The 26,906-nt window shown below is 44.0% G+C and overlaps 1 protein-coding gene across 4 annotated transcripts; it reads left to right on the plus strand.

Moving 5' to 3' along the window:
* Window positions 1–22,773: 22,773 nt before the first annotated feature.
* LOC123077614 (probable prolyl 4-hydroxylase 7) lies at window positions 22,774–26,033 on the plus strand. 4 transcript variants are annotated; one of them, XM_044499909.1, is made up of 8 exons: window positions 22,786–22,945; window positions 23,838–23,891; window positions 23,984–24,100; window positions 24,352–24,409; window positions 24,514–24,618; window positions 24,990–25,047; window positions 25,138–25,298; window positions 25,470–26,033. In XM_044499909.1, exons 1-8 carry the CDS (start codon window positions 22,860–22,862, stop codon window positions 25,824–25,826), a joined length of 996 nt encoding a protein of 331 aa, XP_044355844.1. In that variant the 5' UTR covers window positions 22,786–22,859; the 3' UTR covers window positions 25,827–26,033. The 4 variants fall into 4 exon arrangements, with proteins under 4 accessions (XP_044355846.1, XP_044355847.1, XP_044355844.1 ...); XM_044499911.1 differs by lacking the exon at window positions 23,838–23,891 and having other exon boundaries at window positions 22,774–22,945; XM_044499912.1 differs by lacking the exon at window positions 23,838–23,891 and having other exon boundaries at window positions 22,781–22,945; window positions 24,369–24,409.
* Window positions 26,034–26,906: the final 873 nt, after the last annotated feature.

Raw genomic sequence — 26,906 nt, forward strand, 5'->3', positions numbered from 1 at the left:
CCTGTTCAACCACCCCTCCACGGGCACCCCTCCTGTCTACTGTTCATCCAGCCCTCCACACCACGGGGTCCTGTTCATCCAGAGGCAATGCCACCGCTCACTGTTCATCCAACCCCCCCGGCAATGCTCACTGTTCATCCCAGAGGCAGCATCGATCGGCTTCAGTTAGCAGCAGTAGCGAAGGAATCGCTCGATCGGGTTCAGTTAACAGCCATCGATCGATCGCTCGGGTTCAGTAACACGTAGCTTGCAGTGCAATCGCTCGGGTTCAGTTAGAGCCCAACGCCTCGCTCGGGTTCAGTTAGAGTCAACGCCTCGCACACACGCGCGTACGTGTACGAGAGAAACGCGCATCGCTCGGCCCCCGACCTCCCATCGTAACCGGGAACTCCCCAAAATTTTCCTCACCCTCGCTTCTACCACGGTTTTTTCCGTCATGGACGGCCCAAAGAATGTCATGCAGCTACGTCTCCGGCCCGCCCAGGACGAAAAGCCCATTTTCTGTCATGATTTTTTGTCATAGAAGTAGGAGCCCACTACATCTATGATGATACCAGGATTTGTCACAATTATCGTCATAGAAGTGTCATATGTATGACAGAAAAAAAAAATCGTTCGGCCCAAAATGTCACGGATGTGTCTTTTTTTTGTAGTGATACCTAGATATTCTCATAACTATGCTCAATTCTGTCAATTGCTCAACAGTAATTTGTGCACCCACCGTAAATACTTATGCTCTTGAGAGAAGCCACTAGTGAAACCTATGGCCCCCGGGTCTATTTTCCATCACTTAGTTATTTTCATTGCTTTCTATTTTACTTTGCATCTTTATCATAAAAATACGAAAAATATTATCCTATCATATCTATCAGATCTCACTCTCGTAAGTGACCGTGTAGGGATTGACAACCCCTTATCGCGTGGTTGCGAGGATTTATTTGTTTTGTGTAGGTGCGAGGGACTCGCGCGTAGCCTCCTACTAGATTGATACCTTGGTTCTCAAAAACTGAGGGAAATACTTATGCTACTTTGCTGTATCACCCTTTCCTCTTCAAGGGAAAACCAACGCAGTGCTCAAGAGGTAGCAAGAAGGATTTCTGGCGCCGTTGCCGGGGAGGTCTACGCAAAAGTCAACATACCAAGTACCCATCACAAACCCTTATCTCCCGCATTACATTATTTGCCATTTACCTCTCGTTTTCCTCTCCCCCACTTCACCCTTTCCGTTTTATTCGCCCTCTCTTTTTGTTCGCCTCTTTGTCGTTTGCTTGTCGTTATGGCTAGTCCTTTATCCTCTCCGTTATCTCCCGAAAATGAAGTTCTCAATTTTAAACAAAGGGAGGGAGAAAATTTGAAAGACGCTTGGTATAGAATTTGCAATGCTCAAAATAGATCTACCAGGAAGCAATCTACTTCTGTTCTTCTCCGCAATTTTTATGTAGGCGCTAATCCTTGGTATAGATATATTCTTGATACCATTACCTGAGGGAATTTCTTGGGTAGCCATACTTTTGACTCTTATAATGCTATGATAGATTTATTTGGCTCACCACCTCTTTTGGTTAATGGAACTATGTTAACTTTGGAGCATGTAATGCAAAGACTTGAAATTATTGAAAATAAAGTTGCTACCGTAGAGTTAATTGAAAATCTGGATAAAAAGATCCACAACCAAATTACCCAATATGGATCTAAGGTAGGAGTCACTTTGAAAAATATTAAAGAGTACTCCAAGTCCTCCAACTAAAATTTCCAAGCTTATGTATGTTCCTAAAAATAAGGGTGAATCCTCTAGTAAGGAAACTGCGGATCTTAAATCTATAAGTATTCATCCCAATCTTTTTGCTATCATTAAGGAACCATTTGCTACAAATGATTTTTTCGATCTTGTTCCTAACATTTTGATAATTAATATAAATAAAGAAACTCTAAAATATCATAGATGTCTTATTGAAGAATTGCCTACCAAAGATGGCAATACCTAGATCTATCCTTGCTTTTATGCCTAGCTAGGGGCGTTAAACGATAGCGCTTGTTGGGAGGCAACCCAATTTTATTTTTAGTTTTTTGCTTTTTGCTTCTGTTTAGGAATAAGTTTTTGTTCTAGCCTCTGGTTAGATGTGTTTTTATGTTTTAATTAGTGTTTGTGCCAAGTTAAACCTATAGGATCTTCTTGGATGATAGTTATTTGATCTTGCAGAAAATTCCAGAAACTTTCTGTTCACGAAAATAATTGTTAAAAATCACCAGAACGTGATAAAATAATGATTCCAATTGCTTCTGCTCAATAAACAAATTGTCAAGGTCGTGATATTTTGGATGATTTTTTTGAGTTCCAGAAGTTTGCGTTAGTTACAGATTACTACAGACTGTTCTGTTTTTGACAGATTCTGTTTTTCGTGTGTTGTTTGCTTATTTTGATGAATCTATGGCTAGTAAAAGAGTTTATAAACCATAGAGAAGTTGGAATACAGTAGGGTTAACACCATTATAAATAAAGAATGAGTTCATTACAGTACCTTGAAGTGGTCTTTTGTTTTCTTTCGCTAACAGAGCTCACAAGATTTTCTGTTAAGTTTTGTGTTGTGAAGTTTTCAAGTTTTGGGTGAAAGATTTGATGGATTATGGAACAAGGAGTGGCAAGAGCCTAAGCTTGGGGATACCCATGGCACCCCCAAGATAATCTAAGGACACCAAAAAGCCAAAGCTTGGGGATGCCCCGGAAGGCATCCCCTCTTTCGTCTACTTCCATCGGTAACTTTACTTGGAGCTATATTTTTATTCACCACATGATATGTGTTTTGCTTGGAGCATCTTGTATGATTTGAGTCTTTGCTTCTTAGTTTGCCACAATCATATTTTCTGTACACACCTTTTGAGAGAGACACACATGATTTGGAAATTATTAGAATACCCTATGTGCTTCACTTATATCTTTTGAGTTATATAGTTTTGCTCTAGTACTTCACTTATATCTTTTTTTGCACGGTGGTGGATTTGTTTTATAGAAACTATTGATCTCTCATGCTTCACTTAGATTATTTTGAGAGTCTTAAATAGCAAGGTAATTTGCTTAAATAATCCTAATATGCTAGGTATTCAAGATGAGTAAAACTTTCTTATGAGTGTGTTGAATACTAAGAAAAGTTTGATGCTTGATAATCGTTTTGAGATATAAAGATGGTGATATTAGAGTTATGCTAGTTGAGTAGTTGTGAATTTGAGAGATACTTGTGTTAAAGTTTGTGATTCCAGTAGCATGCACGCATGGTGAACCGTTATGTGATGAAGTCAGAGCATAATTTATTTATTGATTGTCTTCCTTATGAGTGGCGGTCCGGGACGAGCGATGGTCTTTTCCTACCAATCTATCCCCCTAGGAGCATGCGCGTAATACTTTGCTTTGATAACTTGTAGATTTTTGCAATAAGTATATGAGTTCTTTATGACTAATGTTGAGTGCATGGATTATACACACTTTCTTCCTTCCACCATTGCTAGCCTCTCTAACAAAGCACACTTTTCGCCGGTATCATACACCCACCATAAACCTTCCTCAAAACAGCCACCATACCTACCTATCATGGCATTTCCATAGCCATTCCGAGATATATTGCCATGCAACTTACCACCGTTCCGTTTACTATGACACGCTCCATCATTGTCATATTGCTTTGCATGATCATGTAGTTGACATCGTATTTGTGGCAAAGCCAACGTTCATAATTTCTTCATACATGTCACTCTTGATTCATTGCATATCCCGGTACACCGCCGGAGGCATTCACATAGAGTCATATTTTGTTCTAAGTTTTGAGTTGTAATTGCTGAAGTTGTAAGTAAATAAAAGTGTGATGATCATCATTTTTTAGAGCATTGTCCCAAGTGAGGAAAGGATGATGGAGACTATGATTCCCCCACAAGTCGGGATGAGACTCCGGACGAAAAAAAGGAGGCCATGAAAAAAAGGAGAAAAGGCCCAAATAAAAAAAATGAGAGAAAAAGAGAGAAGGGACAATGCTACTATCCTTTTACCACACTTGTGCTTCAAAGTAGCACCATGGTCTTCATGATAGAGAGTCTCCTATGATATCACTTTCATATACTAGTGGGAATTTTTCATTATAGAACTTGGCTTGTATATTCCAATGATGGGCTTCCTCAAAATGCCCTAGGTCTTCGTGAGCAAGCGAGTTGGATGCACACCCACTTAGTTTCTTTTGTTGAGCTTTCATACACTTATAGCTCTAGTGCATCTGTTGCATGGAAATCCCTACTCACTCACATTGATATCTATTGATGGGCATCTCCATAGCCCGTTGATACGCCTAGTTGATGTGAGACTATCTTCTCCTTTTTGTCTTCTCCACAACCACAATTCTATTCCACATATAGTGTTATGTCCATGGCTCACGCTCATGTATTGTGTGAAGATTGAAAGAGTTTGAAAACACCAAAAGTATGAAACAATTGCTTGGCTTGTCATCGGGGTTGTGCATGATTTAAATACTTTGTGTGGTGAAGATAGAGCATAGGCAGACTATATGATTTTGTAGGGATAACTTTCTTTGGCCATGTTATTTTGAGAAGACATAATTGCTTAGTTAATATGCTTGAAGTATTATTATTTTTATGTTAATATTAAACTTTTTTCTTGAATCTTTCGGATCTGAATATTCATACCACAATTAAGAAGAATTACATTGAAATTATGCCAAGTAGCATTCCACATAAAAAATTCTGTTTTTATCATTTACCTACTCGAGGACGAGCAGGAATTAAGCTTGGGATGCTTGATACGTCTCCAACGTATCTATAATTTTTGATTGCTCCATGCTATATTATCTTCCGTTTTGGACATTATTGGGCTTTATTATTCACTTTTATATTATTTTTGGGACTAACCTATTAACCGGAGGCCTAGCCCAGAATTGCTGTTTTTTTGCCTATTCAAAGTTTCGCAGAAAAAGAATATCAAACGGAGTCCAAACGGAATGAAACCTTCGGGAACGTGATTTTCGGAACGAACATGATCCAAAGGACTTGGACCCTACATCAAGAAACAAAAGAGGAGGCCACGAGGTAGGGGGCGCGCCTACCCCCCTAGGCGCGCCCTCCACCCTTGTGGGCCCCCTGTTGCTCCACCGACGTACTCCTTCCTCCTATATATACCTACGTACCCCCAAACGATCAGATACGGAGCCAAAAACCTAATTCCACCGCTGCAACCTTCTATACCCACGAGATCCCATCTTGGGGCCTGTTCCGGAGCTCCACCGGAGGGGGCATCGATCACGGAGGGCTTCTACATCAACACCATAGCCTCTCCGATGATGTGTGAGTAGTTTACCTCAGACCTTCCGGTCCATAGTTATTAGCTAGATGGCTTCTTCTCTCTTTTTGGATCTCAATACAATGTTCTCCCCCTCTCTCGTGGAGATCTATTCGATGTAATCTTGTTTTGTAGTGTGTTTGTTGAGACCGATGAATTGTGGGTTTATGATCAAGTTTATCTATGAACAATATTTGAATCTTCTCTGAATTCTTTGATGTATGATTGGTTATCTTTGCAAGTCTCTTTGAATTATCAGTTTGGTTTGCCTACTAGATTGGTTTTTCTTGCAATGGGAGAAGTGCTTAGCTTTGGGTTCAATCTTGCGGTGTCCTTTCCCAGTGACAGTAGGGGCAGCAAGGCACGTATTGTATTGTTGCCATCGAGGATAACAAGATGGGGTTTTTATCATATTGCATGAATTTATCCCTCTACATCATGTCATCTTGCTTAAGGCGTTACTCTGTTCTTATGAACTTAATACTCTAGATGCATGCTGGATAGCGGTCGATGTGTGGAGTAATAGTAGTAGATGCAGGCAGGAGCCGGTCTACTTGTCTCGGACGTGATGCCTATATACATGATCATACCTAGATATTCTCATAACTATGCTCAATTCTGTCAATTGCTCAACAGTAATTTGTTCACCCACCGTAAATACTTATGCTCTTGAGAGAAGCCACTAGTGAAACCTATGGCCCCCGGGTCTATTTTCCATCATATTAATCTTTCAATACTTAATTATTTTCATTGCTTTCTATTTTACTTTGCATCTTTATCATAAAAATATGAAAAATATTATCCTATCATATCTATCAGATCTCACTCTCGTAAGTGACCGTGTAGGGATTGACAACCCCTTATCGCGTTGGTTGCGAGGATTTATTTGTTTTGTGTAGGTGCGAGGGACTCGCGCGTAGCCTCCTACTGGATTGATACCTTGGTTCTCAAAAACTGAGGGAAATACTTATGCTACATTGCTGCGTCACCCTTTCCTCTTCAAGGAAAACCAACGCAGTGCTCAAGAGGTAGCAACGCTCCAATTCCTCCTCAGGAGTGAGTTGAGGAGCGGTAACTTGATCATCTTGAGCGTCGTCTTGAGCTTGTTCTTGATCTTGAGCTTGCTCTTGATCTTGAACTTGCTTAGAGGTGAGAACTTGACCTTGGGCATCACTTGGTGGTTCAACACCATCTTGAGGTTGATCTTGCCCTTGATCTTGTTCATGAGGTTGAGAGCCTTCACTTTGTTCTTCGGAAGCGTGTGGGTCTTGGGTTGGTCATGGTTCCACTTGAGTGGAACATTGTCCTTCTCCTTCGGCCACAAGGGGTTCCTCAATGGGTAGGATAAAACCAACACCAATTCTTCTTATGGCTTGGGGAGGAATTTCATCACCTACATCACAGTAATACTTTGCTCCACTTGGGAGCCGTTGTTCTCATCAAACTCCACATTACACGTCTCCTCAATAAGTCTCGTGGACTTATTGAGGACACGGTAAGCATGAGAGTTTGTAGCATAACCAACAAATATGCCCTCATGACCTCTAGCCTAAAATTTAGACAAACGAACACCTTTCTTGAGAATGAAACACTTACACCCGAACACCCGAAAGTACTTGAGGTTGGGCTTGTTATCGGTGAGTATCTCATATGGAGTTTTGTTCAAGCCTTTGCGGAGATAGAGCCGATTGGATGCATGACACGCGGTGTTGATGGCTTCGGCCCAAAAGTTGTATGGAGACTTGAACTCTGCCATCATGGTCCTTGCCGCATCCATCAACGTCCGGTTCTTCCTCTCCGCTACACCATTTTGTTGAAGGGTGTAAGGTGCGGAATATTGATGCTTGATCCCCTCATCACTGAGAAACTTATCCAAGGTGTAGTTCTTGAACTTGGTGCCGTTGTCAGTTCTTATCGTCAAGATCTTTGCATTGTGTTGGCGTTGAGCTTCATTTGCAAAGTCAATGACGGTTTGTTGGGTCTCACTCTTCCTCTTGAAGAAGTACACCCAAGTGTATCTTGAATAATCATCCACAATCACCAAGCAATACTTTCTACCCCCAAGACTATCAAAGGATGGAGGCCCAAGGATATCCAAGTGAAGGAGCTCCAACGGCCTCTTTGAGTAAATGATAATCGTGGGAGGGTGAGCCTTCTCATGTAACTTTCCTTCAATACAAGCACTGCAAGCACGATCTTTGGCAAAACTAACATTTGTCAGTCCACGGACATGGTCCCCCTTGAGAAGACTTTGCAAAGATCTCATATTGACATGGGCTAAACGGCGATGCCAAAGCCATCCCACGTCAACTTTAGCCATTAGGCATGTCGCGGTCTTAGTGGTCGCTCCGAAAAGTTAATCACATAGAGACCATTCTCGACATGCCCAACAAAGGCTACTTTAAGAGTCTTGCTCCACAAGAGGGCCACGGTATCAATATCAAAGAAAGTAGCAAAGCCCATGAGTGCAAGTTGACGAACGGAAAGTAAATTGTATGCAAGGGACTAAACAACCATGACTTTCTCGATCGTGAGATCATGAGAAATGACTACCTTGCCAAGACCCAATACCTTAGAAGATGAGGCATCACCCCACTCGACATTGGTGGACATTGATGGAATCTTGTGCACGTCCACCACCAAGTCCTTGCTTTCGGTCATATGATTAGTGGCTCCACTATCGAGCAACCATGATCCCCCACCGGAAGCAAACACCTACAAGAGATAAATGCTTTGTTTTAGGTACCCATTTTGTAATGGGTCCTTTGATGTTAGTGACAAGGGTCTTAGGAACCCAAATAGACCATTCAATGTACTCATAATGTGAACCAACAAATTTAGCATAAACATGCCCATCACGAGCACGGCATAACACATAGGAAGGGTTAAAGTCACCGGCTTTGTTGGAAGGGGTGGCATTGCCCTTCTTGACACCACCACCCTTCACATTGTTCTTCTTCTCCTTAGAAGCACCCCCTCCCTCTTTCACAAAAGTTTGCTTGAGAGGAGGAGGTCGTTTGGCCTTGTCATTCTTCTTCTTGTTCTTGGACTTGGGTGCGAACCCAATTCCCTCCTTGGCCACAACTTCCTTTTGATTACTCAAAAGATCGTTGAGGCTCTTCTCACCTTGTATGCACGACACAAGGACTTTCTCAAGTTGCTTCCTCAACTTTGCATTATCATCAACAAGATGCACATGCTCACAACAAGGGTTAGTAACATTTGCATTATCAATTAAAACCATATGAGGATAAGTGGCTTCTCCTTGGTTAGCTTTACTTGGAGTTGATCATGAGACTCTTTAAGACTAGCATGAGTACCCTTCAAGGCCTTGTGAGCCTTGTCAAGTATATCAAACTCCTCCTTGAGTCTAGCAAGATCAACCCCAAGTTTGGCCTTCTCAGAATTTAGCACACGAGATACAACAAGAGCATGATCAAGATCTTTCTTCAATTTAGCATGGTCATTGTTGTGTGACTCCTTAAGAGCCAAACGATGACCACGCTCTTCCTCAAGCGCATTAGCTAGAGAGATCCGATATCTCATCGGCATAGTGACGACTATGCCCCTCCATCTTAGAGATGGTTTCTTCGTGAGCCTCGATCATGTCATTGGCTTCACCAAGTTGTTCCAAGAGAGCAACAAAGTGCTTCTTGGATTTACCCTTGAGCTTACTCATAAAAGACTCAAATTCATTTTCCTCCTCATTAGACCCCTCATTTTCATCAATGCAATTCGTCAAAGAAGGATTAGTAATGATGGTAGTTTTGATGTTGGGGGTTACCTTGTTGGTGGCTTTAGCCATGAGGTACTTGGCGGTGATGTTCTCATTGGGTGAGTCGAAGAGAGACACCCGTGGAGTTGTCGCAATGGCAACGGAGGCCATGGCAACTGACTCATCGTATTCATCATCATCATCATCCTCATTGTACTCTTCTTGTGCCACCAACCCCTTGGGAGGAGCCTTCTTGGTGAAGTTGCTCTTGTTGGGGAAGGACTTGGCCTTGTCTTTTCGGATGAGCTTGCCACCATTGTCTTCCCTCTTCTCATATGGGCACTCCACAACAAAGTGGCTCACATTGCCACAATTATAGCAAGTCCTCACTCGTTGCTTGCCCTTCGCGCCAATTGTGTTGTTCTTGTTGAAGTTGGGCCTCGTGTTCTTCTTGCTCCAAAAATTGCCTTGAAGCGAGAGCCAAGTGCTCATGATAAGCATATTTTGTATCTTCGGCATTTCTCTCCTCTTGTTCCTCTTCATCCTCTTCTTCCACACTAACCTTGGCCTTCAAGGCAAGGTTGGGCTTCTTAGCTCTTTGAGAACGCAACACCGCATTGTCGGCGGTCTTGTCCAAGATCCTCATTTCCACAAACTCATCCAACACTTCACTTGAGGACAAGGTGTGGAAGTCCATCCTTTGATGGATGACGGAGGACATGGCCTTGTGGTAAGGCATCATGGCCTTGAGGAACTTGCGCTTGATCCAATTGTCATCCGTATCCTTACTCCCATGATCTCGGAGTGAGACCGCAAGAGTGGTTAATATTCGGTAAAGCTCACGAGGTTCTTCATCTTCATTCATTGCAAACTCATCAGCTTCATCTTGCACCACTTCATAGTTGGAGCGTTGAATGCTTGCGCTTCTCCTGTAAAGGAAAACAACATGGTGCCATGCTTCCTTGGCCACGGTGAAAGGTCGGAGATGTGCAATATCTTCAGATGGAATTGCATCTTGGATGATGAAGAGAGCATTCTCGTTGAATTGATGATCCGTGGCTTCTCTAGGGGTGAAGTTGCTTGGTTCATGCGGATAGAAACCTTGCTCAATGATTCTCCAAAGATTAGTATTAACATGATTTGAATGACATTTAAAGCGATATACCCAAGCATCAAAATCCTCATTTTTCACAATCTTAAGAGGAGAGCTGGCATGATTTAAATGAGTGGAGGGAATCGGTACTCCATAACTAAGTGGAGGTTCCACATGGGCAAAGATGCCACTACCATTTCTACCACTAGATAAAGGAACTTCGTCACTAGTAGCTTCCCCCTTGTCGGAGTTAGCATCCATCACCTTGTTAGCGGGATCATCCACTTTCATTGGTGCGGTGGAAAGTTTAAGGCCTTCTAAGAATTTGTTAAACATGCTTTCAACCTCGGTCGTCATAGAGGTTTTCAATGTGTCCAAGGCCACATTGAAATCCTCACGAGAGACCACGGTACCCCCATCGTCCGTAGACAAGAACGGATTCACACCAGAGTGCTCCTCCCCACCGTCTACGGTGTCAACCATACTCTTCGGACATCAAAGTCCTTAATAAAGAGACGAGGCTCTGATACCAATTGAAAGGGTCGATATAGTTGACTAGAAGGGGGGGTGAATAGGCAACTAACAATTTTTAGCTATTCTTTACCAATTTAAACTTTGCATCAAAGTACGTTGTCTAGATATGCAACTAGGTGAGCAACCTATATGATGCAACAACAACAAGCACACAAGCAGGCAAGAGATGCAACACAATATAAGCTTACACAAGTAAAGGTACGAGATAACCAAGAGTGGAGCCGGTGAAGACGAGGATGTGTTACCGAAGTTCCTTCCTTTTGAGGGGAAGTACGTCTCCGTTGGAGCGGTGTGGAGGCACAATGCTCCACAAGAAGCCACTGGGGCTACCGTATTCTCCTCACGCCCTCACACAAATGCGAGATGCCGTGATTCCACTATTGGTGCCCTTGGAGGCGGCGACCGGACCTTTACAAACAAGGTTGAGGCAATCTCCACAACTTAATTGGAGGCTCCCAACGACACCACGAAGCTTCACCACAATGGAATATGGCTACGCGGTGACCTCAACCGTCTAGGGTGCTCAAACACCCAAGAGTAACAAGATCTGCAAGGGATTGGTGGGGGAATCAAATTTCTCTTGGTGGAAGTGTAGATCGGGGCCTTCTCAACCAATCCCTAGAGAATCAACAAGTTTGATTGGCTAGGGAGAGAGATCGGGCGAAAATGGAGCTTAGAGCAACAATGGAGCTTGGGGATGGAAGAGGTGGTCAACTCGGAGAAGAAGACCCCCCTTTTATAGTGATAGGACAAATCCAACCGTTATCCACTTACTCAGCCCGCGACTTGCGGTACTACCGCACCAGACATGCGGTACTACCGCAAGGGCCTGCGGTACTACCGCGGGGTGCCGCGGTACTACCGTATCCGTGGCAGGGGCTAGACCAGCCCTGATGCGTTGAAGCAAAGAGCGGTACTACCGCTCCCCCTTGCGGTACTACCGCAAGGCAGGGTTTGTCTAGGCTAGGAAGGCACGGACATATAAAATTACATCCGTGGCTACTTCCCTGAGTTTCGATCTGTGCAAAAATCTGACGCGGTACTACTACAAACCTGGAGTTGTACTACCGCGTAGGGCGCGGATGTAAAAAATTACATCCGCCCCTACTTCCGCTCGTGCTGCTGTGCCCGGCCAGAGGCCACGGTACTACCACGCCCATGGAGCGGTACTACCACAAGGGCCTGCGGTACTACCACGTTCCTGGCCGGTACTACCGCAAGGACCTGCGGTACTACCGCTCCCATGAGCAGTACTACCGCATGCCCCAGCACAACAATACTAGGAGTCCTTCATTTTGCAGAGACACAGAAAACCGGAGGATGCTCCAAAGAGCCAAAGGAAAGGTGGTGCAAAAGGAACAGACGTGTACGTGATGATTCCACCCAACCTTTCCAAAGCGGACCCCCTCTTAATAGTACGACTTTCCTACGACTCAAGTCCACTAAAAAGAAACGTAGGGAAAACTCTGTCTTCACTAGACTCCGAGGGGCAACGAATCGTCTTGTGCCTAAACATGAGATATCTGAAATGCTCAATGAACACGATTAGTCCGCAAAAGCATTGTCATCAATCACCAAAACCATTTAGGGATAAATATGCCCTTACAGCCTGCATGTATGTTGTCAAATAATTTCAGAATTTTTTGGAATGTCTAAATATGATTTTTTTTTTGTGGTTGATCTCATTGATCTCACCTTACCTATACTAGTCGCCCCCTTCATAGAGTTGAGTGTATGTGGCATCTGTGTTTTTGTTGTGTTAAAAAAAGTGCACTTCTTCTAATTTCTCGTAATTCCTTTGTAGTTCTCCACAAAAACAAAAGTATCTCTTTTCCGATTGCATGTATCTTCCCTCTTGAAAAAAAAGTCTATCTCTCTCTTGTTTGTATCTCTTCCTTTCCTTGCAGCTAACCAATGAATTAATTAATGGTAATTTCATTCTAAATTATCTATAATTTGTGCATTGGTCACTGTGCCAAAAAATACACCTTATAGGCTTATAATACGTCTCCAACTTATCTATAATTTTTATTGTTCCATGCTATTATATTATCTATCTTGGATATTTTATATGCATTAATATGCTATTTTATACATTTTTTAGACTAACCTATTAACCTAGTGCCTAGTGCCAGTTGCTGCTTTTTTCCTTGTTTTCGTCTTTTACAGAAAATCAATACCAAACGGAGTCCAAATGGAACGAAACTTTTTGAGGATTTTTCTTGGACCAGAAGACAACCACGAAACTTCGGGAAGAGGCCAGAAGACCCACGAGGGAGCCACAAGCCCTCAGGGCACGCCCCAGGGGGCGCCCCTAGGCTTGTGGGCCCCTCGCGGACCTCCTAACCCTAATCCCAGCTCTATAAATACCCAAATATTTCCCTTACATCAGAGGGCACACCAAAAATACTTTTCCGCCGCCGCAAGCTTCCGTTCTCATGAGATCCCATCTTGGGGCCTTTTCCAGCACTCTGCCGGAGGGGGATTCGATCATGGAGTGCCTCTTAACCAACCTTGCTGCACTTCCGATGATGTGTGAGTAGTTTAGCACAGACGTAAGGGTCATAGCTAGCAGCTAGATGACTTTCTTCTCTCTTTTTGATCTTCAATAGAATGTTCTCCTTGATGTTCTTGGACATCTATTCGATGTAATCTTGTTTTGCGGTGCATTTGTTGAGATCCGATGAATTGTGGATTTCAGATTATCTATGAATGTTATTTGAGTCTTCTCTGAACTCTTTTATGCATGATTGAGATAGCTTGTATTTCTCTCTGATCTATCGATTTGGTTTGGCCAACTAGATTGGTTTTTCTTGCAATGAGAGAGGTGCTTTGTGATGGGTTCAATCTTGTGATGTCCTCACCCAGTGACAGTAGGGGCAGCGAGGCACGTATTGTATTGTGGCCATTAAGGATTAAAAAAGATGAGGGTTTTACCATATTGATTGGATCTATCCCTCTACATCATGTCATCTTGCTTAAGGTGTTACTCCGTTCTTGTTAACTTAATACACTAGATGCATGTTGGATAGCGATCGATGTGTGGAGTAATAGTAGTAGATGCAGGCAGGAGTCGGTTTACTTATCACGGACGTGATGCCTATATTCATGATCATTGCCTTCGATATCGTCATAACTATGCGCTTTTCTATCAATTCTTGCTCAACAGTAATTTGTTCACCACATATATGCTTTCTTCAAGAGAGGTCTCTAGTGAAACCTATGGCCCCCGGGTCTATTTCTCATCATATATTTTTAGATCTATAAAATCAAAAACCCAAAATACCTTGCTGCAATTTATTTATATTTACTTTATTTTGCCTTTTACTTACCTTTTATACCTATCTTTATTAGATCTCACTCTTGCTAGTGACCGTGAAGGGATTAACAACCTCTTTTTCGCATTGTGTGCAAGTTTTTTAGTTTGTGCAGGTGCATCTATTGGAGACTTGCTTGTACCTCCTACTGGATTGATACCTTGGTTCTTAACTGAGGGAAATAATTATCTCTACTTTGCAGCATCATCATTTCCTCTTCAAGGGAAAAAATCAACGCAAGCTCAAGAAGTAGCAGCTTATACTACATAAAGGAACGGAGGGACTAGTACACATGCCATGGAGATATCATCCAAAACAACCCTTCATTTTGATATATTAGTAAAAGCATGCATATATTAGGTAGGATATTAATTTTTGCATTAATTATGCAATATTAAATGCATGCATATATTAGGTAGGATATTTGTGTATTAATTATATGATTAGTGTTAATATTGATATTTGGTATAATATCAATAACACGTTAAACATGTTAAGTGCTCACCATTGAAGCAATCTAGATTGTTGGATTGACCTAGTTTGATGGCCGGGATTAGTTTGATCTGCCCATTTGGATCTATTTATATTGGTATGGATATAGATGATATTATGTAATATATTCAATGCATGCAGATATTACGTAGGATATTATTTGTGCATTAATTGTATGATTAATGCTAATATTGATATTTGGTATGATATTAATTACACGTTAAACATATTGAACGCTTACTTTGGAGCAATTTAGATCATTGGATTGACCTAGGGATGATACCCTAGGGCTTGCACCTCTAGGATACTGTCAAGCGGTTGTACCGCCTGGTGCTTAGCAGTTCCCTGTAACAGGTGCTCGACAGTTGTTCTGGCCTAGCACCGCCCAAACTACCGGATTCATTTATGTAGTGAGACGGTTGTTGAGCGGTGGTGGCCCGGTAGTTCCGGAATGGTTTTATGAACCGGTACTACCGGTGTATATGGGCGGCTGTACCGCCCCAGACTTAGCCACCACTCGAACCATGGTCGGGCGGTTGCACCGCCCCTACCACCGCTATGGGGGTGATGCCCTTCTGTAATGAGGCGGTGTTTGGGCAGTCATGGACCGGTTGTTCTCGGGTGACTCCGGATAACCGGTACTACCCATACCTATTTCTATTATAAATGTTTTCAGTGTCAGCTTGATTTACGATCCGGTCGAAAGCTGGAATTTAGTTCGCTAGCAAAAGCTTGTTTGAGACCCTAGCTTAAAGGGCACCTTCGTCTCATGGGTTCGATAACTCAAGGTCACCTATAAGGAAAAAGGCGAGAATCCTTTCTGCTCCATTCCCGGATCACCAAAGGAAGTAATAAGTACATAGTAATGAGTGGGCATGTCCATGACCATACATACCAGACGCCTCTACCAAGCCACTCGAACCAAAAACTGGACCCCAAAATCAATGAGCGTCCACTGACCGAGCAACATCCCACGAGATGTGCCCAAAATAATCTGAGCCGGCACAAGCCAATAGCTAAATTAGTCTTTGACGGCCACTCCGACCAACGCACAAGGCAGATGTTGGAGTACCCGACATAAGGGGGTATATCCTCGCTCGTGAGTACCCTTCATGCTATCTGATCTTCCGATGCTTCGCACCGATGAATGCGCGAGCAAAAGGTAGGAAAGCATCCACAAATAAATCAAACGAGAAAACCTCGATACAATAGACAAGAACGACGAGGACAGACAGTCCACCCAACCATGCGTACCCGAACACCACCAACGCACTAGGTGGCATAGCACGGGACAAGGGCAACAGGTGACAGACGAGGTGGCCTCGGGCACGCCCTCGGTCCATGAATTGTAGACCCCATCCCTCGAGTAGCAGGCTCTATGGCTTATTTGGCCGTTGGTCTAAAACGTGTTGGATTATGTGTTGGGTACGGCCGACTCGGACGTAATTTGTCCTCAAGGAAAGCCAGTCTACCAAACGAGAGCTATCTATCAAACCCATTGGTGTACTCACCACACCTTCTTAAGTTATCGGGTAGGACTTTCCTACCACATCTAGGAGTTAGATGCTCTATTGGAGAAACCAAAGGGGCCCCCACGGTAAAGCCAGGGCAGTCCACACTGCTGTTGTATGTTGTCGAGGTTGCCTGTTCGATGGAGTCTACATGTGTGTTGTTTTGTTAGATGCATGTGTGCCTTCGTGCTGCATGGGTGATTTTGATGGTTGAGGTCATTTGTCAGGGGCCTGGTCAGGATTTCTATCAACCCTGCTGCTGGGTTGCCCTGCCCTGTCCTCTTTGCGACTGTCTGTTTGTTCAGTGTTGTGTTGTTTTTTTTGCATTCGGTAACAGCCCCATTTAAAATCACATTTACTTTCATGGCTTCGAAATGAAGAAAGGCCAGAGCATGAAAAATAAACGTACTACACCCACGATGTACAATTTTAGAATCAGTTCACCCGCTCAAGCAAATGGCCCATGTATCGCCAAGGAAATCCATAGGCAATGATCATCGTTATCTATCATTAGTAAATACAAGGAAAATACAAACGCAATATGAAAATAATCATTTGTAGACAATTCAGGAAAAACATCCTTCAAGCAGTTCACCTAACTTCTCGTTGCATTTGGTTTTTCTCCTTTCTGGATCATTCATAAAGCATGTTGTCCATAAGTTGCTCGGCTTCTTGGCTGCAATTGGTCTTTGCACCGGCGCAACAGGTCATCGACTGTCATGTTAAAGCTAGCTACCATGGGAAGCTCTTCTTTGAAATGCTTCATATAGTTGCATGGAATTATCTTTATCGTCCTTTTAGCATTACTTGTTGGACACGTCCCAAGATCACTTGTTCTCCTAATCGGAGTTAGATTGACTCGACATCTCTTTGTTAAAGCTGCCTACCGTGTGTAGCTCTTATTTGAAATATTAACTATAGTTGCCTGGAATCATTTTCTACTGTCATTTTGGAATTACTTATTGGACACGTCTCAACATCATTTGTCTCTGAGTTTGAATCAGAATCATATTGATTTTCATCTCTTGTTAAAGTTGGCTACCGTGGGAAGCTCTTTGAAATATTTACTATAGTTGCCTGGAATTATCCTCTATTGTCATTTTACCGCAACTTACTTATTAGACATGTCTCAACATCACTGGTCTCCTAGTCAGAATCAGAATTATATTGATTTGACATGTCTTGTTAAAGGTGGCTACCATGAGAAGCCCATCTTTGAAATGCTTCATATAGTTGCATAGAATTATCGTCTACCGTACTTTTAGCATTACTTGTTGGACATGTCTCCGCATCACTTGTTTTCCGAATCGGAGTCGGGTTGATTTGGCATCTCTTATTAAAGTTGGCTATCATGGGAATCACATCTTTGAAATATTTAATATAGTTGTCTGGAGTTATCTTTTATTGTCATTCTAGCGTTACTTATTCGACACATCTCAACATCACTGGTCTCTAAGTCGAAGTCGATCAAATTGGTTTGGCATATCTTTTTAAGTTGGCTACTTGGGGAAGCTCTTCTTTGAAATACTTACTATAGTTCCCTGGAATTAACTCTACTTCCATTTTAGCATTACTTACTTATTATACACGTCTCAACATCACTGAGCTCAGAGTCGGAAACATAATAAGATTGATTTGGTATGTCTTGTTAAAGCTTGCTACCATGGGAAGCTCTTCTTTGAAATGCTTCATATAGTCACATGGAATTATGTTTTACCCTTTTTTTAGCATTACTTGTTGGACACGTATCAGCATCACTTGCTCTCCGAATCGAAGTCGGATTGATTTGGCATCTCTTTCTAAAGCTGGCTACCGTGGGAAGCTCTTCTTTAAAATATGTACTATAGTTTCTTGGAATTATTTTTCTACTGCCATTTTAGCGCTACTTATTGGACACGTCTCAACATCAGTGGTCTCCGAGTCAAAATCGGAATTAGATTTATTTGGCATCTCTTGTTAAAGCAGGCTACCATGGGAAGCTCTTCTTTGAAATATTTACTATATAGTTGCCTGGAATTATCTTCTACTATCATTTTAGCATTACTTACTTATTTGACATGTCTCAACATCATAGGTCTTCGAGTCGGAATCGGAATCAGATTGATTTGGCATCTCTTGCTAAAGTTGGCTACCATGGGAAGCTCTTCTTTGAAATGCTACAAATAGTCGCATGAAATTATATTTTACCTATTTTTAGCATTACTTGTTGGACACGTGCATCACTTGTTCTCCGAATCGGAGTCCGATTGATTTGTCATCTCTTGTTAAAGCTGGCTATCGTAGGAAGCTCTTCTTTGAAATCTTTACTATAGTTGCATGGAATTATCTTCTAGTAGCATTACTTTTTGGACATGTCCCAACATGACTGGTCTCCGAGTCGGAATCGGAATCAGATAGATTTGGTATCTCTTGTTAAAGTTGGCTATTGTTGGAAGCTCTTCTTTGAAATGCTTCATTTAGTCACATGGAATTATCGATTAGTGCCCTTTTAGCACTATTTTTTTTGGCATGTCTTAGCATCGGCTGGTCTCCGAATCGGAACCGGATTGATTCGGTATCTCCGCTAAAGCTGGCTACCATGGGGAACTCTTCTTTGATATCCTTACTATAGCGGCCTGAAATATTTGGAAAGAAAGATAATCATCTATTTTAAGGTGTTCAACCAACCAAATAGCATCGATGGCTAGGACCAAGGCAAATCTTCTAACTCTACGGTCTGTGGTGCTGCAATACCTTAACAACTACTCCATGGTAGTGTATTTTTTTCCTTTCACAGACTCTCTACAACCTTTTTGTTTGTACCCCGAGGTGGTGGTGAAACACCCTACCATGACACACTAGCTCAGGTAAAAAAAACACAGTTGATTTGCTAGAAATGAGATTCCTGCTCCCTGATTCGTTTGTTCTTTGTTTCTTTTTTTAGCAAAACTTTGCAAAGCAATGTGACAGACCACAGGACCTTGTGAACTTGGGGTAATCTGAGGACCATTGGCCCAAGGCCATCGCAGTTCACTCACACTCACGTAGTACCCCTCGCCCTTTCACGTGCCCCGCGTTTAGGTTTAGGCCCAACTCGCCGACGCCCTCGATGCGCTCCGGGCAAAACACCGCAGCACCACCGGTTCACCACCACCACCTTCCGGGCGCACACACGCTCTCCATGGGACACCCCGAAGCAGCGGACTGCACCGCATGCCCGATCCTCGGATGCCGAATGCGAACTGAAACTGAAATTCGCAATTAATTTCGCAAAATCCTCAACGCACAGCTAGCACGCGGTGAGGCCTGCGTTTACGATTTCGAAGTGGCACAAATTTCGCTCACCCTCAAAATGGACGAAATTTCGGGAATTTTGTAAATTTTGTAAATGGTTTCGGACAAATCACCGAAATTTTGTTTGAATTCAAATAACTTTAAATTTAAACATGTAAATAAAAGAGTATGTAGGACATAGTTAACTAAGTTGCATGTCTAACCTGATGGTTGGTCCGTATATTTTTTTTGCTAAAAATGTATATTCGGTGCAAAAATAAAAAAAATGTTTCCGCAACATGATTTGAACTCTGGTCCTAACAATGTGAAGAAAGATGTACTACCAGTGCACCAATGAAACCCACGTTAATAAAAACTGATCCATGTTGTTTTTTACATAGAAATTCAAACCATCCGATTTTTTTTGAACGAAAGGCAAAAAATTCAATCACCCTCAAAATTGTCGAAATTTCGGGAGATTTTGACCAAATTTTAAACATGGGGCCAGGCTAAGGACAGATTGGAAGCGATTAATTGCTTCCAACCTGATCCCGACGGCGGAGGCCAGCGCACCCCCAGAAACCCAACCCCTCCTTCGCTATAAATACATGTCCATCTCGCGTCCCTCTCCACACCTGCTCCTCCTCACTCCCCATTCAAATCTTTCTACTCGGCTGCGCTAACCTAGGGTTTAGTCCAGCGGCCAGCAGCTAGCTAGCAATGGAGGGGGAGAGCCACGGCGCCGCCAACACCTTCAACGGCGCCCTGACATGCCTCTCGCGGGAGGACGTCATTGTCCTGTCCTCGGCGACGGCAAGGCCGCCGCGGTCGGTGGAGGCGGTGGTGCTGGTGGACGTAGAGGCGAGAGGGCCAGGGGCCGCACATGGAGATGGAGGCGCCGCCGGAGAAGCTCTACTTCAAGACCAGGCTCTGCGACAAGTACGAGGCCACCAACCGATGCATGTACGAGGACGGTTGCACCTTCGCGCACGGCTGCGCCGAGCTTCACCCGCCGGTCCCCCCTGTCGGCGGCTTCACCGTCGCCGGTGGCGGCAGGGTTGTCAACGGCGGCGGCAAGGTGTGCTTCAACTTCAGGGACACGGGCACCTGCCATTTCGCGGACAGGTGCGCCTTCCCCCACGCTGCGCCATCAGGTACACCCCGCTCCCTAAGCTACCCACCTAGATCGTGCACGTGCACATGGCCGATGGGGTCTCAACATGACTAGTCTCCGAGTCGGACTCGGAATCAGACCGATTTGGTATCTCTTGTTAAAGCTGGCTATCGTTGGGAGCTCTTCTTTGAAATGCTTCATTTAGTCACATGGAATTATGTATTACTGTCCTTTTAGCATTACTTGTTTGGCATGTCTTAGCATCAACTGGTTTTCGAATCGGAACCGGATTGATTTGGTATCTCCGCTAAAGTTGGCTACCATGGGAAACTCTTCTTTGATATCCTTACTATAGCCGCATGAAATATTTTGAAAGAGAGATAATCATCTATTTTAAGTTGTTCTACCAACCAAATAGCATCGATATATTTTGAAAGAGAGATAATCATCTATTTTAAGTTGTTCAACCAACCAAATAGCATCGATGGCAAGGACCAAGGCAAATCTTCTACCTTGACAACTACACCATGGTAGTATATTTTTTCTTTAGCACTCTCTGCAACCTTTTTCCTTTCTACCCCAAGGTGGTGGTGAACACCCTACCGTGTCACTAGCTCTGGTAAATAAAAAAGCTCACTGGATTTTCCAAAAATGAGATTCCACACCGTGCTTCGTTTGTTCCTTGTTTCTTTTTTTAGCGAAACTTGCACTCTGCTGTGCTTTGCAAAGCAATGTGACACACCACAGGGCCTTGTGAACTTTGGGCAGTGGAGCTACCAATCTGAGGACCATTCAACACGGGCCCAATGCCATCGAAATTCATCACACTCACACATAGTAGCAGCCTTCGCTCTGCGTTTAGGCCCAACTCGTCGACGCAGGAGCACAACCACCATCACCTTCCGGACGCATGAACACTCTCCACGGGACACCCCGAAGCAGCGGACGACTGCACCGCGCGCCCGATCTCGGATGCTGAATGCAAACCGAAACTGAAATTCCCGATTAATTTCGCACAAAATCCTCAGCGCACAGCCAGCAGCGGCCAGGCTAAGCACAGATTGGAAGCGATTAATTGCTTCCAACCCGATCCCGACGGCGGAGGCCGGCGCACCCCCGGAAACCCAACCCCTCCTTCGCTATAAATACCTGCCCATCTCGCGTCCCTCTCCACACCTGCTCCTCCTCACTCTCCAGTCAAATCTTTCTACTCGGCTGCGCTAACCTAGGGTTTAGTCCGGCGGCCAGCAGCTAGCCATGGAGGGGGAGAGCCACGCCGCCGCCAACGCCTTCAACGGCGCCCCGACCCGCCGCTCGGGGGAGGACGTCATCGTCCTGTCCTCGGCGACGACGAGGCCGCCGCGGTCGGTGGAGGCGGTGGTGCTGGTGGACGCGGAGGGGGAGGGGCAGGGGCAGGGACCGCGCATGGAGATGGAGGCGCCGCCGGAGAAGCTGTACTTCAAGACCAGGCTATGCGACAAGTACGAGGACACCGGCCGCTGCATGTACGAGGACGGTTGCACCTTCGCGCACGGCCGCGCCGAGCTTCGTCCGCCGGTCCCCCCTGTCGGCGGCTTCGCCGTCGCCGGCGGCGGCAGGGTTGTCAACGGCGGCGGCAAGGTGTGCTTCAACTTCAGGGACACGGGCACCTGCCATTTCGGGGACAGGTGCGCCTTCCCCCACGCTGCACCATCAGGTACGCCCGCTCCCTAAGCTACCCACCTAGATCGCGCACGTGTGCATGGCCGATGGGGTCCGGATCTCACGAAACATGCCCTCGATTTTCTTGTCCAGGTCACGCGATTCGCCTCACCGGGGACCAGAAGGTGCTGACATCCCCAGGGCCACGCTACGCCGCCCCGGGCACCGCCAGGGCGTACCCGTACCCGCCGGTGATTCCCCCGGCCGCGTGTGATCGTCCTGCCCAGATGACTGAGGAGAACGGGGCCAAAAAGCCCAACAGGCTGATGCTCATGAGCCAAGGGAAGATCGGCGGCATCTACGGCGACTGGCCGGAGCAGAAGGAGCAGGAGAAGTGAGACCGATCGATCAGCCGTCCACCCACCATGGTCGCATACCCATATAGTAGATGATTGACATTGCTGATAACAAAACAAAAAGGGGACAGGTTGATCTTGTCTGAAAGTGAATAAATTTACCATGGTGGTATTTATCTTTTTTTTAGTAGCATGGTGGTATTTATCTGTGTTGTGTAATTCCAACTGTTGTAGTGCATGCAAATCCTATGTACTGTAATTCGTATGAATAAACCAGCGTCGTTGTTTGTTTATCTATCCCCATATTATATCATCATCTTTTTTTATCACTGCTATTGCCATTTGTTTGTGTTCTCGGTGGGCTTTTACGGCCCATTGGGCCCCGTTTCTCGCTCAATGGCTTACAGTACAGACTACAGAGAGTGAGACGAGAGATATGCGGATCTGTTCATTTGCAGGGGGCAGAGTTGCGGTCCTCCATAGCTGACGGGGAAGAAGAAGCATGGGATCTGGATCAGGAGTCCTGCTGGCGCTTGTGGCAGCATGTCTAGCGCTTGCCCCGCCCTGCGCTCTGGCTTCTTCTCGCAAGTAAGCTCCTCTTCCTCTTCCATCCCTCTGATGTGCCTCTGAGGATCTGTTGTTGGATTTGAGTGACCAGGTCCCAGGAGGCCAGGATGTGTTTATATTTCGGGATGAACTGTGTCTGCCTGCTTTGATTCAGTTTCTAGGATTGGATCTTTATTGAGTTATGGTCTGATTTGTTCAGTAGTTGATGTGGGTAGCTTTGTTTCTCTGCAATAGTAAATGCAGGGTCAACAACCCTGCCTATTGATTTGAAGTCTTGGTCACAGTCTTGCCTCTGCAATAGCAGAGTCCTCACCATGTTGTGTTAATGGGTGAGATGGTCAACTGACACTTAGGTTTGTTGTTGGCTTGAAGTTTGAGTGAAATTCTTGGATGGAGATACAGTATACACCATCAACTTTAGTCTTATCAATTACCACTCAAGTAGAACGCCAGTTTAACATCAGCTACAGAAAGGGGCAAGTCAATTCTAATGAGGAAGTATTACAAACTTTTCTCGGACACGCGGCAAATGCCTGTGGCCTCTTTCGCGCCAAATATCTGTGCCTTTTTTTCAGTTGAGAGACAGCCATGAGGCACCCCCTATGAAGCACAGCGCTCGAACGCTGGTGGTGGGCTGGTTGTGCACCCGCTCACATGTGCTTCTATCGAACTGACATTAGGTTACTTGTTGGCTTGAAGCTTGAGTGAAATACTTTGATGATCGCACAGTTTACCTTGTCAATTTAGTCTTATCAATTGCCACTGAAGTAGAATGCAAATTTAGCATCAGCTACAGAAAGAGCCAAGTCAATTGTAGTGAGAAAGTAAATTACCTTTTTTACTCGAACGTGCACCAAATGTTTGTGGCTTTTAAAATTAGAAATAACCATGAGGCACCCCCTGCGGAGCACAGGGCTCGAACGCGAGTGGTAGGCTGGGCGCCCGCACACGTGCTTCTATCCAACTGGTCGACGCCCTGTTCCCGAAAGTAAATTACAGTTATATGATGTTCCCTTCATGGAAGATATTAATGTGCAATCCAATCATTACCCTTTTCAGGTTTGGTCTGGATATTGCGCAACCAAAATTACTGAACTCCACAAATGGTTCATTTACTCCAAGCTCACATGTTGATTTTGACCCTTCAAAATCAAAGCGACTCTCGTGGCATCCAAGGTTTGTCTCGTCACCTCATTATGATGTGTACCTTTATTGCTAGACCATAAACAACATCTCATTTGATTTTCTTCTGTACTGGCAGTTAAGTATTTGTTACCATGAGTTTGTGGTGCATTTTCTATAAAAAAATTGTGTGGCGCATGAAAGATCTTCTGTACTTAACTACTTATACTCTTATAGTTGTGTATGTACTCAGATGCTCACTTCTTTTTATGTGGACAAATCCCAAGTTTCTTACCTTAATTTAGGGTCTTCTTGTATGAAGGTTTTCTCTCTCACATGGAGTGTGACCACTTAGTATCTATGGTAATTTTCCCATCATCTGTATCACAGCTCAGTCCTTGCATTAAGGTTATTATAAAAAAATGACTTGCATCATGTTATCGAAGGTCATGTTTTCATTCTTGCAGGCACATGGTAAGATAGGGTCATCTGTACTTGTTAATGATGGTGCTACAAATATTTCCCAGAACAATATTGATGCAGGCCTCATATTTCGCCTGGCTGATAGCAAGGTGAGCATACATACTGCTTTCATGATATTTTCATTACTGGCTCTTTGCTAACCATGCAGAAAATGTAGACAGAGAAAAATAAAATTAAACAAACCTTGAATCCCTCTATTTAACAATCTTCTACGGTATCATCTGTAAGTTAATGCTTAGCTGTGTGTTACCTGTGTGAATAAACAGATATGTAACTAAATGAGGTCGGAGTTATTGTTTTTCTTGATATTGCAATCTGTGAAGAAAGTGCACATTCTTTTGGATATATAGTAGTAGATGTTAAACTTTTAGAAATTGAGGTATATCAAATTAGGGTCTACTACTACTAAGCCCTGGACTGTTCTACTTCTAAAAATTGATGTTTTGTACTCGTTTTGAAGGACATAGTTGTTTCGAAGATTGAAGATAGGATATCATTATGGAGTTTTATTCCAAAAGGTATCGCTTGTTCCTTGCAATTACTCTTTTGTAATTCTGTGTAACCTTGCTTGCTAGGTGTCTGGCTGTTGACATTCTTAGTGGTCTCAGAGCATGGGGAGAGCATGCAAATTTTGAAGTATGGAGCAAACCAAAGTGACCCTAACAAGGAAGAAACTCAATCAAGCAGTAGTGCCAATAGGCTTGTGACCATTTTGATGTATCTTTCTGATATCAAGCAAGGTGGTGAAACTGTTTTCCCCAGATCTGAGGTAATGACATTATCACACAGTCTTACTTGTGAGAAGAAGTCCTTATCATTTTCAAAAAAAAAAAAGTCCTTATCAGAATGACTAGTCACACTGACATTGATATGTAGTTTCCTTGACTGAAAAGTGAAAAGGAGATAATAATCTGTATATAATATATGTGTGCAACTGAAGGATACTCAAGCCAAGGAAGGAACACCTTCTGAGTGTGCTGGTTATGCAGTGAAACCTGTCAAGGGCAACGCAGTTCTGCTGTTCAACTCAAGGCCTGACGGAGTCGCCGACAAGGACAGTCAGCACGAGTTCTGTCCTGTCGTCGAAGGGGAGAAATGGCTTGCCATAAAACATATGTATGCAAGCAAGATCGATAAATCAAAACCTTCGCCGGCATCCGAGGATGATGATTGCACCGATGAAGATGGTAACTGTGTCAGTTGGGCCGCTGCCGGCGAATGCGACAAGAATCCTGTGTTTATGATTGGCAGTTCAGACTACTATGGCACTTGCAGGAAGAGCTGCCATGCGTGCTAGATGTTTTTTTTGTTTTCGTGCATTGCCCTTGGGGATGTCTCTTAGCATTTTCGTTGTTTAATACAGGCATTGGTGTTGTAAGTGGAAAATGATTCAGCAAACTGTGCAATGCCCGCAGATAATCTTTACTCTTGTCAGGAATGTAGTAAGTACATAGGTATTGGATTGGCTACTCTTATAAAGTTATGAAAAATGATTCTGACCTCATTTTGTTCTGTCAGACAATGCCTGCATGCATAATCACACTTGTCTGCATCTTTGCATTCCAGCAACTTTTTGGGTACATGGATAATTTTGGTCCTAACATGTTTTTGGCTTGAACATTTCTAACGTGTGTGGACTCTTATATGATCATATCTACCGTAAGAATACTCGTCTAACATTATAGGGCAAATAATACTTCCTAAACTCAAAAGTAGCTGGTTTTTCCCCCTGCATATCCAAGCTATCGGTTTTATTTAGCTTTGCAATGGTGAACTTTGGCTCTCGCGTAGAACTGTTGGCTGCTGGAAGTATGGTTGCAGGAGTCATCATGCCACAGAGCAAAAGTCTATTGATATAAACTGGAGTACATTCTACAACTGTGTTTGCTACCTAATATTTCAGGTAATATACAATAAATTCTATTCTCAGAGAACATAGTCGTTGTGGTATAGTGGTAAGTATTCCCGCCTGTCACGTGGGTGACCCGGGTTTGATCCTGGCAACGGCGTAATTTTTATTTTCTGACCCCCTTCTTTGTATTCCTTTGGTCGCCCTTCTTCTTTTTCTTTGAGGGGAAAAGTGTTGAACCTTCTATTTTTTTGACAGCAAATAAACTTTATTTTATGAGTAGGTAGTAGTACCAGTATCTGGTCAGGACCCCTTCTCCCCTCCCCTCCCCCTCTCTGAGCGCCCCTTCCCCTCTCTCTGCGCCGGCGGCCACTCCGGCGCCGGCGGCCACCAGATCGTCCCTCTCGCCTCCATGGCCTCGCGGGTCTCCCTCTCGGCGGGGTCCTCTTCCTCCTCTTCTGGGGGGTCGCCGCCCCCGCCAAGGCCGACGCTCAGATCCGACATTGTTGTTCCAGAGGTGCTTGGCAC

The sequence above is a fragment of the Triticum aestivum genome, chromosome 3D, assembly GCF_018294505.1.
Source record: "Triticum aestivum cultivar Chinese Spring chromosome 3D, IWGSC CS RefSeq v2.1, whole genome shotgun sequence".
Lineage (NCBI taxonomy): Eukaryota > Viridiplantae > Streptophyta > Magnoliopsida > Poales > Poaceae > Triticum > Triticum aestivum.

Bases quoted from the DNA above. Each gene is read 5' to 3' on its own strand.
- LOC123077614 (XM_044499909.1), top strand. From the start codon at position 22,860: ATGGGATCTGGATCAGGAGTCCTGCTGGCGCTTGTGGCAGCATGTCTA. The intron at 24,101-24,351 runs GTTTGTCTCGTC...ACCTTAATTTAG, and splicing joins CGACTCTCGTGGCATCCAAG to GGTCTTCTTGTATGAAGGTT. The intron at 24,410-24,513 runs GTAATTTTCCCA...TCATTCTTGCAG, and splicing joins GTGACCACTTAGTATCTATG to GCACATGGTAAGATAGGGTC.